The sequence below is a fragment of the Euwallacea fornicatus genome, chromosome 19 (genome assembly GCF_040115645.1).
Source record: "Euwallacea fornicatus isolate EFF26 chromosome 19, ASM4011564v1, whole genome shotgun sequence".
NCBI classification, from domain to species: Eukaryota; Metazoa; Arthropoda; class Insecta; order Coleoptera; family Curculionidae; genus Euwallacea; species Euwallacea fornicatus.
Genome location: NC_089559.1, coordinates 3,534,212 through 3,547,842, shown reverse-complemented (window position 1 = coordinate 3,547,842; position 13,631 = coordinate 3,534,212). Strand labels below are relative to the sequence as shown.

General features: G+C 33.2%; 1 protein-coding gene across 1 annotated transcript; it reads right to left on the bottom strand.

Moving 5' to 3' along the window:
• Window positions 1-241: 241 nt before the first annotated feature.
• Window positions 242-13,457, bottom strand: Tg (Transglutaminase). The gene is made up of 8 exons (XM_066293301.1): window positions 13,206-13,457; window positions 11,063-11,555; window positions 10,811-11,008; window positions 10,479-10,693; window positions 1,729-1,981; window positions 1,484-1,577; window positions 671-1,433; window positions 242-615 (listed from the first exon to the last, which is right to left on the bottom strand). Exons 1-8 carry the CDS (start codon window positions 13,321-13,323, stop codon window positions 479-481), a joined length of 2,271 nt encoding a protein of 756 aa, XP_066149398.1. The 5' UTR covers window positions 13,324-13,457; the 3' UTR covers window positions 242-478.
• Between the last annotated feature and the right edge of the window lie 174 nt (window positions 13,458-13,631).

Genomic DNA, 13,631 nt, shown 5'->3' with positions numbered 1-13,631 from the left:
TTTCTTTATACGATCTTGAGATTAGTGCATACATCTAGTGGCAACTAGTCAAACTAACCCGAACTAAAAAAGCACTTAAAATTTCTATGGGGAGTTAGTGTGTGAAACCTCTGCTTGCTACCCTAGCCGGTAGAGGGCAACTGTAATTCCATCAATATAGGTATTTTTTATATGTATTTAGGGGGATGTCCAGGAACGGGTTCTGAGAATTGCAAAACAAATTAAAATGAATACACAAAAATAGAGTTGAAATACATTTATTCTACCAATTGGGCATAATATGGTGTGTTATAAAAATACGAATATAACGTTAAAATACATTAATAACTAAGATAAATAGAAGAAAATTATTAATACTAATCAATAAATTACAAAAATGTATAAATAAAACTTGTTTTCATCAGTTCTTTTTAGTTTAATTACTAGTTTTGGCTGAATGTTAATGTTGTTGGCTATATAAACTAATGGCTGGTAAATTTCATACCTGCCCATTTTGCTCTTTATTCGGCTCTACCATGACCATAATGAACCCGTCCACATCATCCATTTCCTTGCACACAAACTTAGCTGCAATTGCAAATCTTCCAGTTCTTGGGGGTTTCAGTTTAAACTCTCCTGTATAAGAAAAATGTTAATCTACATTTGTGTAGAGGGCTAAAAACGACAATACCTATAGCTTTTTCACCAGGAGCTACTGGATTTTTCACTTTCACTTTCAGCCTCCCTTCAATTCCAGGACCTTCTATCGTGAATTCCCCTTTTTTTAAGGGGACTGGTAAAGGATTCTCCACAGATACATCTCCAATCACTTCTAAATTTTCAACGGGAGCTTCCCGAAGAGTAACTTTGATATCCGGCTTTCTTATTCTGAAATCATCTTGAGCATAATACTCGAACTTGGTATCCTCAATTGAGGCCAAACAAGAAATGTTGAAGGCGCATTGATCGATCAGTCTTTTACTGTATTCATCATATCGCACGGTCAACTTGACCTCATGAGTAGAATCTGCCTTTACCAAAACTGTAAAGTGCTCAGATTTCACGGATTCCCCCACTTTTCCCGTATAAGTGACCACGTCCACTCTGAGAATGACCGATATCTTGTAGTGTTTGGTTTTTGATCTATTTCTCATGGATAAAGCCACATCGAAAGGTTGGCCAATCTTCACATCATCGATGAGATTGAAATGGAAATAAATGTCGTTGAAATCTTCGTTGAGGTAATATCTGGAAAACAGGCTTTCAGACTGTTTGAGAGCTTTCAGCATGGTAGTTCTTTCTTCCAAAGATTTTTCTGAGAATTTGTAATTATTGGTGATTTCTTCGCTGCTGAAGCCTCCAGGGGATTTTGTGAGAATGAGTTTGCCTATGCCATAAATATCCTTGCGCAATAGCTTTAAGGGCTGAGTCGGTCCATTCCACCTCCAAAATATCTTTAAAACAATTTATTATTAATAATAAATGCTTCAGAAAATGAACACACTTTATCGGCATTGACTTCAGCAAAGAGGAAGTTGGTATCGTGGGCTCTAAGCACTTCACCCTCCTTTACAGCCACCACCGATGCAGGTCCACATCTAAATCAATAAAACTGCCAAATTAGGACCAATTTATCAATATATAGACAACTATATCTAGAAGATAATTTCCATATTTCATTGGGATTTAGAAATTATCGTCTTTGCAAATTTACCTACGCAAAACTATTTCTTGGGATTAATTGTTTACCTATACAAATCCCCGCTTAATTCCTGAGGGGTGGCATCAATAGCCTGCCACCCCGCGTAGTCCCTTCCCAAATCTGGGCGCGTCATCCAAACCTCATTCCAAACATGGTAATTCCAAATTGAGTCCGAATTCAGTTCTTCCATTATGGCACCTTTTTCGTTCATGAAGTAGTCCACGGTGAGAGAATTTTGAGTATCGTGGGCAGAAGCATAGTTGGTTATAGTTCTGGCGGGTATTCCAAGAGTTCTGCAAACTAGTTATTGAAGATAATAGTAAGTGTTGCATTCACCATTACGTCAAGAATCTTTTTATTTGTGTCTAAAATTATTTTTATTGTAGATTAAACTTTATTACAAATAGTTAATCGAAGCATTGAAGAAATTAGTCATCGTCATAGGCACGAAAAGCAACAAAAAATGTCTAGACCCCTGATAAACTGTCCAGTGGTCTAATATGTTGGAAATGTTAAATATCTTATTAATCATACATTTCAATGTGCGTTTCATATATATTTTTTTTCAATAGAGGGTCCTAATAAATACGGATTTTTTTATTAGTTCTTAGTTAAGAATTTATTCAGGCACCTATAGGTCTCCAAAGAAAAATCTGTCTTTGCATGCACCTGATAGTTTCCAATTATTTCTGAATGCGAGTTATTTAGCCATCCATAACATCACAAGACCATCTGCATCTTCATGTGGTCACCTGTATTTCTTCTCATTTTGTCTTGTCCATATATTATCCCATATATGGACGCCTGGCGCCATGAATAAGCAAAGCCCGTTAGAACCGGAGGATGAGGGATAATATATAACCACTCTTACACTATGAGACCTGCTCATTCTCCTTCTAAATTTTCTACAAGTAGTTATGCTGTTAGTTTGATCTTCATTGTAGTTAGTTTAAATGAAACAAATAAATTTTTCAGTTTTGGTGAATAAAGAACTATGATTCGTATGAAGTTTGTGGTCAAATGGAGTGTTCGGATGTTTTTGCAATTGAAGAGAGTGTGCATAGCGAAAGTACTAGACTAGTCACGAAGTCATTGCTGTCAAAATATATAAAAGAAATAGTTTTTCAGTTTATGGTTATCCTAAAAAAATAGCAGCGATGATATTTCTGAATTTGATACCAGCGATTCTGATACAATCTAATAGAATAGCCTAAGTAGATAAAATAATAGTAATAAATATATCAGAATCACTGGTATCAAATTCAGAAATATCATCGTTGCTAATCTCTTTAGATAACTAAAAACTGAAAAAACTATTTTCTGTGCATTTTTTTACCTCAGGGATTTTCTGATTTTTCTGCTACTTTTCTTACGTATGCGCACACTACCTACAAGCGATTATAGTAGTTCAAAATGTTGCTTATGTGGTGAAAATCGAAACTATATTTCATACATTATATAGGGTAGTTAATTTATCTTGAGACACCCTAAATTCTCAACAAAAGAAACTTAAATTTTTTTAAATGGCAATGTACTGCTTGTAGTATGAATTCATATGCTTTTGACGGAGACAGAAAACTTTTACTTGATAAATTTTTTATGCGAAGACAACTTAAGCAGATATAAGATGAAATATCTACAATTTACGTAACCATTTTTATAATTTTTGAAAACGTTTATTACAAGAAATGTTCAAAATGATGACCTCCAATTTCAATACACTTCTCAATTCACCTTCTGGAGAATTCACCATACTGCAAAACAGTTTTTCTACTGACAGCGTCACAAGCGTTTGCAATGAGTTCCCTCATATTTTCTGATGTAACTGGAATTTCCTGATAAACTTTGTCTCTGAGGAAACGCCATAAAAAAGTCAAAGGGTGTTAGATCGCGTGGCCTGGCAGGCCACGCAACACCACCGCTACCGATTCATCGATCTGCAAAATCCTGATCTAATATTTCACGAGATCTTCTGGTATTATAGACACGGCATGCCACTATGTCGATACCAGTTGTTTAGTCTTTATTCAAGGGTTATGTCTTCAAGTAAAACTGGCAAATGTTGATCCAGAAATTCACGATATATTCGGCCATCCAATATTTCCTCAATATAACGTGAGCCGATCAATCTATTTCCAATAATTCCACGCCGTACATTTATTGACCAAGGACGCTGATTTTTTATTTTTCTTCCAGAATTGATTTTCAATATTCCAACAATGTACATTATGACGAGTTACCTGTGTACGATTTGCAAAACTGGATTCGTTAAAAAATGAAATATTTAGAAAAAAATATTTATTTATTTCAATTTTATTACGTGTCCGTTGAGGCAATATCAGTCGATGTTGAAAATGAGCGTAATAGAGTTCTTGATGTAAAGAAGTGTGATACTGGTAAAATTTATGTCGTCTCAATATTGTTAAAATATTTCTTTTCGAAATTCCACAGTCTCCAGAAAGTTTCCTGGCGGAAATATGACAATATACAGCAACTGCTGCTAATACTGCAACTTCATTATCTACACCAGTAACCGTCCTGATATGGCATTGCTATCGAGAAAACTGTCAGCTTACAATGCAACAGCCTCTGTAATATTTCTACTGTATTCACCGTACAGAAATACCATTTCAACTTGTTCTGCGATAAAAAGATGTTCCATGTTTGCGACAAGACAGTAGCAGTCATCAAACTAAAATGCCTTATAAATTGCGATCTTAAAAAAACTGATTTAAAGTTATAAAAATTTAGAACGATTCAAAAAATATAAATAAATTACGATTGACTCCATCAACGATCACAAAAAAATTAATTATTAATCAATACAATTTAAGTTTTTTTGATGATACCAAAACTTGCTTAATTTGCACTTGTATAAAAAATGTTTCAAGTAAAAGTCTGTTTAAAAGTTTATGTCTGTCAGAAACATATGAATTGGTAATAAAAACGATGTATTACTAAAAAATAGAAGTCTTAGAAAACGTTGTTTAAATAAAAAATAAAAGTTGCTATTTTGCCACCCCTTTAACACTGAATAATCCTAAATCAAACGTTTGATTCAAAAAAACGCCGTTATTGAAAATATAGTGTCTCAAGATAAATTCGTCACCCTGTATAACATACAGCGTGTAACATTTAACCTGGAACATCGAAATATCTCAAATATTAGGCATCTTATAAAGAAATATTTAGTATCAAGCTTTAATCACTCTGAGGGGGAAATATATTGGTGCTAAAGTTGATTTTCTTCCCAGCTGCCGTGTAGAGGGGGTGGGGGTTAAATTTTTAATTTTAAATGGCAACCCCTGTTTTTCTACAGATTCCGACAACACTGCTAAAAATAAGAAACATTTTTTTCGATTCGCGCTAAAAAAACACTGTAATTAACGAAATTCAATTTCCCTTTCACTTATGATTTACCAAAAGGTTTGATTTTGTCTACTTTAGAATGAATAAAAACGTAGATTTTTGTAAAGCTTTTATTTAAAGTAAATACTAAAATTGATGTCCCTGAACTTCAATACACAGATTTATCCGTCTTTCAAAGGACTCTTTACATCTACGAAGTGTGTCTTCTGGAATATTGGCACGAGCGTTGATGATTCGCAGAATCATATCCCCGCGAAATCCGGGAAAAAAAATCCGGTAAAAACTAAAATCTGAAGATCTAAAAGATCAATCCACCGGATCAGATTCGCCAATCCATCGACGGTTAAAATTACGATTAAGAACTTCCCATGTCATCACTGAATAATGAGCTAGACAAGCATCATGTTGAAACCACATGTTCTAACAAACTTCTAAGTTTAGACCTTGGAGTAATATGGGCAGGTCAGTTCCCAAAATATCCCGGTACATTTCACTATTCAAGTTGCCTTCGATTATGTCTGGGGACTGATAAATTTACTGTCAATGATTTCATACCATACGGTGACAGACCCAGGAGGATGGTGCTCAACTTGTCGAAGCCAATGCGGATCTTCAACGCTCCAGTAATGCACGTTATACCTATTAACTGTACCATGATTTGTAAACGATTACTCCTCAAAGAATAATACCCAACGGAAAAATTGGGATTTCGTTTTAACTATCCAGATTCCCACTCCTAAAGTCTAAACGATTTTGAAAATCTACCTTGTGGAGCTCTTGGTGCAAAGAGATATGATAAAGATAAAACTGGTGCAGATTCAGCTTTCTCCACACGCTCATGTGAGAAATTCCTGATAGTCCTGTTTTTTCTCTTGTGTCCACTTAAGGATCGAAAACCAGAACACCTAGGACTGTAATTTGATTGTTTTCTCCACACACAGTTGTTGGGCGAGTTCTTTTCGTCTGATTTAGAGACCGGTCATTAATACATTTTTTAATCACATGAGAGAAAGAAATCTAGGATCGTGATCTTTCATGGAAACGCTGAGCGTAAAAATTGACAACACTGTCTAAATGCCTACCGGCTTCTTCGTATACCAAAACCATTTCGACCTTGACCTACGGTCAAATGTTTGACCGTGAAGCAGTATTAACAACATAATTTTTAAAAGTAGATATTTTATTTGTTTATGTTGTTGTTTATCAGCCATATTTTATTGTGATATATATTTTTTTCTCCTATGGACTTTTTTTTAAGTAGAGGTTGCAATTTAAGATTCAAATTGAATTTCCTTAATTCCAGTTTTTTCTAACATGAATCGAAAAGAAATTTTCGTACAAACTTTTCTTATTTTTAACTGTATTATACGAATTTGTCCAATTTGGGGGGAATCACTTGAAATAAAAAAATTTGCCCCCATCACGTCTACAGAGAGGGTGCAGGAAAGTGCAGTTTCGCACAAATACATTTCCCTTTTAAAGTGATTAAAGCTTGATACTAAACATTTCTTTATAGGATGGCTAGTATCCAGACATTTTGATGTTTCAAGTTCAATGTTACACCCTGTATATTATACAGATTGGTCTCAAAGGGTGTTTTGATATTTAAGGAGCTGATTCTCTGGGCTGATCTAAGAAGAAAGTGTTATACAATCGTACACATATCCCAAAATGAGTCGCAGCCGAGATACAGGGTGATAAATATTAAGAAAAATAAAGCATTTTTTATTGTATTTTGAAAATAACGCAAGATATTTTCATTAAAACTCGATATACGTACACAGTAGTCGAAACAGTACGTTTACCTTCTATTTAAAGAAAAATGCTGTAACCCTATACATACATAGAGGTTATTATCATGTTAATTTTTACGGGGGACTGGGAGTACGCCACTGGTATTTTTAAAATTACCGATTGAAAAAAATGTCTCTTGTGTATTTTTGATGTTATAAATCGCTTTGTTAAGATATTGTATAATGGAGGCGTATGAAATAATTCGGAATACCCCCGATATTTTTAAACGTGGCCGCGAATCCATGAGAAAAAGTATAGAAGTATGTATTGTGGCAAATGGTACTCATATTCAATAACTGTTATAATGTGTGCAATTAGAAAAATACCAGTGACGTACCCCCCATTTCCCCATAAGAATTAACATGGGAATCTTTAAGCACATCTATGGTCACAGCACTTCTCTTTAAATATAGAAGGGGAATGTATTGTTTGGACTACTGTGTACGTGTGTTGAATTTCAATTAAATGTTTTGCGCAACTTTGAAAATACCAAAGAAAATATCTTGTGTTTCTTAATATTTCCCACTCTGTATCTCGAACACGACTCATTGTAGGAAATACGTTTATACAACATTTTTATCTTAAAACAATCCAACGAATCAGCTCTTTAAATATCGACAGTCTCTTAGGAACTATCATGTATACATATACAGAGTATTTCAATTTTAACCCGCATAAGTTTAATAGCATATTGAAGATCCAGAAATAATGTCAGTTTGCTGTATAAATCAACGTTCAATAACATTTTTGTTTGCAAATACATGGGGTTTAAATTAAATTAACAAAATTTTAAATATAAAATTTTCTCAAAAAGAGCTAAAATTTTTTTAACGAAATTTTGAAGGCATTGATGACTATAAGCAACATAAGTGTTGCTGGATAAAAATAATTCTTTGCTTTCACAGTAGCGTGCTTACGTTCATGTTGGGGGATATTTTTTCACAAAAAGTAGTACGCTACTGACTTTTTTGAAAACAAAAGTTACTCTTGAATTCCTCGATCAAATCCGGAGAAATAGTCTCACTTGAGACTCTTACGTCCGATACACTTTTTTTAAGTAAAAAAATTGATATAATTTTTATTCACTCCCTAGATTAATAATTAGATCGTAATTGTACCAACACCTTATTAGAAATTTTAAAAGAAAAAGAAAGCGATCAACCGAATTTTTTTTTAAGAGGGAAGATAATTCTTGTTTTTACGTCAAAAGTTTTTATTAAGCATGTATCAATTTATGTACACGTACATGTAGGTATCAAATTATTATGAATGCATAAGAAAACTAATAACGTGCATTCAAATAATTTTAATTTTTTTAGTTGGAAACGGTAGGTTGGACAAAAAAATGTCATGAAAGACTATTTCTTCAAAATTGAACGAGGAATTCGAGAATAGTTTTTATTTTCAAAAAAGCTGGTAGCATACCACTTTTTCTTGATGAACATCCCTTACACGATAGTAGGCAAGCCACTCGAACAGCTAGAAAATATTTTTTCCACAGAAATATATACATCGTTTATAGTCATCAACACTTCCAAAATTTCGTTAAAAAATCTCAAGCACAATTTGGGGAAATTTAATATGTTTCATTTTTCTTTTATCTGCCAAAGGAAATCTTATTTGATGTTGATTTATACAACAAACTAACATTATTTTTAGACGTTTAAAACGGTATTAAAATTATGCAGGTTAAAATTGAAACACCGTGTATACCATAGAGTTAATGTGGCTTGTGGGACCTACTGTGATGACTAATTTTTTCAAAATTTAAACAAAGTATACAGGGTGTTATTTAAGTACGTAGTCGAATTTCAAGTGATTATTCATTGAATGATCCTAAGACGAAAAGTTTTTAAAAACATAAGTTCGGTAATGCTTCGTTTTCAAGATACAAGATGTCAAACTAAAAATAAATCCCTAAAAATCTTAATAATTCTTTAGCGGATTTTGTTTAATTTTGACATTTACTAATTTTTACATGTTTTTTACTAAAAAAATGCGTTTCCTTGTTTGTTTTTTTTTTTGTTTTTGCGGTGTTACCTTTGAGCACGCCTCTGGTAAAAGGGGACAAACAATTTCTAGCTTGAAAGATTCTTTTTTATTACATTAAAAACTGCCATCAAGGTTCAAGCTCATATTAATATGCGTCTTCTTGTTATTTACGAGTTTTTTTTTTATATATAGGGTGTTTAATAGGTAATGCAAAATACTGAATAGGGTATTAGACTAGGTATTTTTGAATTGATTTAACTAAACATACACCTAGTGTTACACTTTTCTTGATAATTAAGTTTTTAACATTATTTAATTTGATTGTGCTGTCTTACAATTATTGAAGTGCAGAGGAACAAGCCCTTCTATCACAAAATTGTAGAATTTTTTAAAATTATGTATGAATAGATGTTTAGATTATTTAAACCATAAAATCTAACATGACTTTGTTACTTACCTAGAAGTTCATAAATATGACTTTCCTGGTTTGCAATATACCAAACGGTCAAATTCCAACGTGGACGGATTTTATTTGAACGCTTAGGTGTAAATTCATTCAAATTTCTTAAAAACTTCCTTAGACCATGGTCTTTCATTTCTTATGGAAAGTTTTTAAAAAAATATTTAAAAAATTAGAGCAAATAATCTTAATTCTTTTAAATATCCACCAAGCGCTTTCGCCAAAACTTAAGCTAGCTATTTAATATTTAAAGCTAGATTTTCAGATATTCAAGATTTTTGGATTTTTATCATTTTTTATACGATTTGCATATTTGCATTAAATAATATTTAACACTGTAAAATAATATTATATTTTTCAATGTAAAGAAAAGAAGTATTCAGAAATTTCTTAGTTAATTTTGAAAAAAAAATGTCACAAATAATGGAAAGTAAACCATTAATAATTTATTCATTGCGTTCAAAATAAAAACCGCCATTCTGTATACATCTACGTGCTCTATTCCTCATTGCTGTTGGGATACCGAGTCGCATTTCTAGTTTAAATTGTTACGCAGCTTGATTAATTTTGGCGATTACGTGGTCTCTATTTTGAATTTCCTGATCATAAACCAGCAACTTCGTTCGAATATGTAGACTATTTAAAATTATATAAACCTAAAAACCTCGAATATCTGGAAATCTATCTTAAAATAATAAATAATTAGCTTAAGTTTTGGCGAAAGCGCGTGTTAAATATTTAAAGGATGTAGGATTAATCGCTCCAATTTTAAAAATATTTTTTAAGAAACTTGCAATAAGAACCGAAATACCATTGCGTGAAGAAGTCTTTAAAAAATTTAAATAAACATACACCTCAACATTCAAATAAAATCCACGTTTGAATTTGACTCTTTGCTATACTGCAAACTTATTTGCAAAAACAAATTCTAAATAAGTGACAAAGCTTCTGTTATATGTATTGTTATTTAGGAGTTTTTTTATATGTAACGATTAGAAAAAATAGTTTCACACCCTGTATCTTGAAAAGAAAGCATTATCAGATATATGTTTATATAATCTTTTCGTTTTAGAATCATTCAAAGAATCACCTCTTGAAATTTGGCTATGCACTTAAATAACGCTCTGTATAGTAAAGAACGCATTACCGAAACTATTAAAAATTGCTTCTTTTCAATTTTACCAGTAGTTAGGACCCCCGAAAATACCCAGCATTGGCCATACTTCACTGGTTTCTTCTTTTTATAATACTTTTGTAAAATTTCCATGCTGCCTATCCATTTAGTGGGGGCTGTGCCGCCACTGTGATCAGTAGACCAATTGCCCATAACTGCTCCTTCGTCATCGGATGAATTCACCGCCGCCGCCAATGCTCTGGTAATTTTAACAGGATCTGATCTATAATAAAAAAAAAAAACAATGAGTAAAGCTGACCTGAATTGTAGTTGCTGATGCTCAGTGGTGTATTGCTCACAACTAACCTAAATTATCATAATAAAGAATCTTTCTTATTACCTGTAATTGCTTTTCACTTTGCCCACTATATGGATTAGATACAGGGAACAATCCAACACATCCTTCTCAAATTGATCATATTTCCAAATCACTGGTTTAATTCTATTGTAGGTCCCTCTGTATATGATACCTACGTCATTCATCACAGCTTCTTCTCTCCAATCTTCGGATTTCATGTATACTTGATCGTGTTTGCTCCTGCAAAAGCCTCAGTATATCATAGTTATTTGTAAGACAACATTAAATGTTCACCATGGGTTAAAAAGGAGGTAGATTCTTGTGTCCCAACTATAGCTATAAGCTCCATTATCGATAATCTTTGAGTCAATATCCATCCTCCATTTGGCCACTATGGCCTCTGGAGAAGTCATGATATTAACAGTAATTGTGTCCCCCTCCACAGAGTGCAATACAACATTCCAAGGGAGGTATCTATCTGGTTTTTTCAGTAAAGGTACCGCAACCATGGTACTGTTTCCATGAGAAGGTTTCTCCTCATCATCCACGACAAAAATAAAAGATATACCATCCTTGTCTTCATCGTATGGCCTGCTGAAGGTGATGGTAAGCTTAAAGAATTGACCACGTCGTACTACAAGTTGAGGATTGTACAACCGCCTCATGAGGTCGTACTTGGAGGTTCTGTGATTGGTTCCATTTTCTGCTAAACAAGGATCGATGCTTCTGACGATTAAGATGTGAGGTTCTTTGATTTTTTCCTCGAATGGGACTCCGTCAAACGTGTCTGAAAACGTTCGAATTTTTTTTTAATACCTTGAAAGTGGTAAAAAAAATATTTTCAAATCGCAATGTCAATATTTGCTTCTTTACTATAAAATTCTTGAAATATAAACCGTTTTGATGATAAAAATAGAAAGATTCGCAGAAATTCCTATGTCTCCTTTTGGTTGTGGAGTGACACAGACATGTTTCTCTGTAACCATCAGTGACGAGTCTTGAGCAACAATTGCAATGACCATATAATGTCTACTGATTGAAATAATATATGAGTGGCCTTCATTAAGATTCATTTGTTGTTTACTAATGAATTTGCAGCTTCTATGACCAGTTTTGTATATTAATAAACATCTGCATGCTCTACATTTGTCTAAATGTTAAAAAATGCATTCAATTGTCTATTCGTAATGCCCTTGCAATACTTGTACTTAATTGTTTTCTTCTTGCAACAATCGCCTGCGTCGAAAATTCTCCGGAAAATCGTAGAGAGTTGCAACAACAACATTAGTGCATAAATCCGACTTGTTTCAAGCTTTACAATCTTTTCTTAGCAATTTGTCAGTGACTAAAAAAAAATTAGTTGGGGAATCTTCTCAGTTTCGTTGGGAAATTTGATGTTCTGTAATAGATTTTTATCACAATACTGTTCTATAAAAAATTATTGAAAGTTGCTCTGCATTCCATTGTTTCTCCTACACTTTCAGTAACAAATTCTGACTTAGTACCTTTTCAATCATAAACTTGCACACCAGCATTTTCAATTCAATAAATTTAATGATTTCATTTATCTGTAAAATTTGATGTTTTACCAATGGAATACTGGTTTCTCATTAATAGACTAATCTAATCACTGGTAAATTACTGCGTTAATTTGCCCTAATGCGATTATATGTGCTTATATCACTAATAATAATTTTTTTCTAATATATGTGTCTTAAACATATTGGAAGAGTTAATGGCAAGTCCGCAAAAGGAATGGAACGTTCACATGTTTAAATTTACTGGCTTCTTCAGATATGTGTGCGTACAAAGTAAGTGAACAGTCATTAAGCTGCTTGCAAGGAGGGAAAAATATTCTTAACAGCTTTTCATGACAAAGTGGAAATATGATCATTTTCCTTGCAGCTATTGTATTGCATTTATCAATTTTTGCTTATATAGATAGATGAGAGGAAAAATTTTGAGCGAAATCACGGTACGAAGTTCTTCTGTGAAGTTGTAAATTTTCTCTTAAAATATGCAATGCGTTTTTCTAACGCGCAAATCCGATACTTATAGTACTTAGAGTTATAGGAATTGGTTCTTATGTTGTTTTTCGTCGCCTTTTGAAACATAGTTATAGACCTTTCGACATTAATCAGCGTTGAAATGAAGAAGCAAGAAAGTTATAAATTCGATACTTTCATCTATTTTTACATTAGGTGTCGATAAAGTATTTTCTATGTTTATTAAATTAATGAGATTTTGGCTCATTGCCAGCAATTGGTATGCACTAAAAAATCAAAATTGATTATCACGTTCGTAAATTCCAAAAATATTTTTCTCGTATGACGTGGGCGCCATGAGGATGCAACTAAGCCAGATTTTCAAAATTTTTTGATAGGATTTTGCAAGAACTTTTAACGTAATATATTTGCTTAATTTTTTTTTATTTTACCTGTGGGTGTCTCTGGTTTCGGCAAAGGCTGCAATGCTAAATCGCTCTTGGGCGACCAACTAGTCCTGAACCAGGGGAACCTCTGAGGGCAACAAGAGGACATCCTACTACCTCTCATCTCGCTTAACGAAAACTATCTCCACTGCACTGACTTCGCGCATCTAAGACTATCAACTAACTAAATTTTTCTTAACGCAATATTCGCGAGGTGGAATCGAGACGGTGACCTTTGTGTAACAATAACAACAGCGTCGGAGTAAACTATGCTGTAACGCAGTTGATGTAACAAGTATTTATGTAACCCACGGGTATATCTGTACGCCACTGAATAGTAAGAGTCTGAAATGAAAATCCATGATTCATATTTATTTTCATTAAATTTGAGATTTTTGTTAACTCATTTATCTGCAGTAGTCATTGAGAATT

Coding starts and splice junctions, on each gene's coding strand:
- Tg (XM_066293301.1), bottom strand. CDS start 13,323: ATGAGAGGTAGTAGGATGTCCTCTTGTTGCCCTCAGAGGTTCCCCTGG. Junction 11,009..11,062: donor TACCTCCTTTTTAACCCATG/GTGAACATTTAA, acceptor AGGCTTTTGCAG/GAGCAAACACGATCAAGTAT. Junction 1,434..1,483: donor CTGAAGTCAATGCCGATAAA/GTGTGTTCATTT, acceptor ATTGTTTTAAAG/ATATTTTGGAGGTGGAATGG.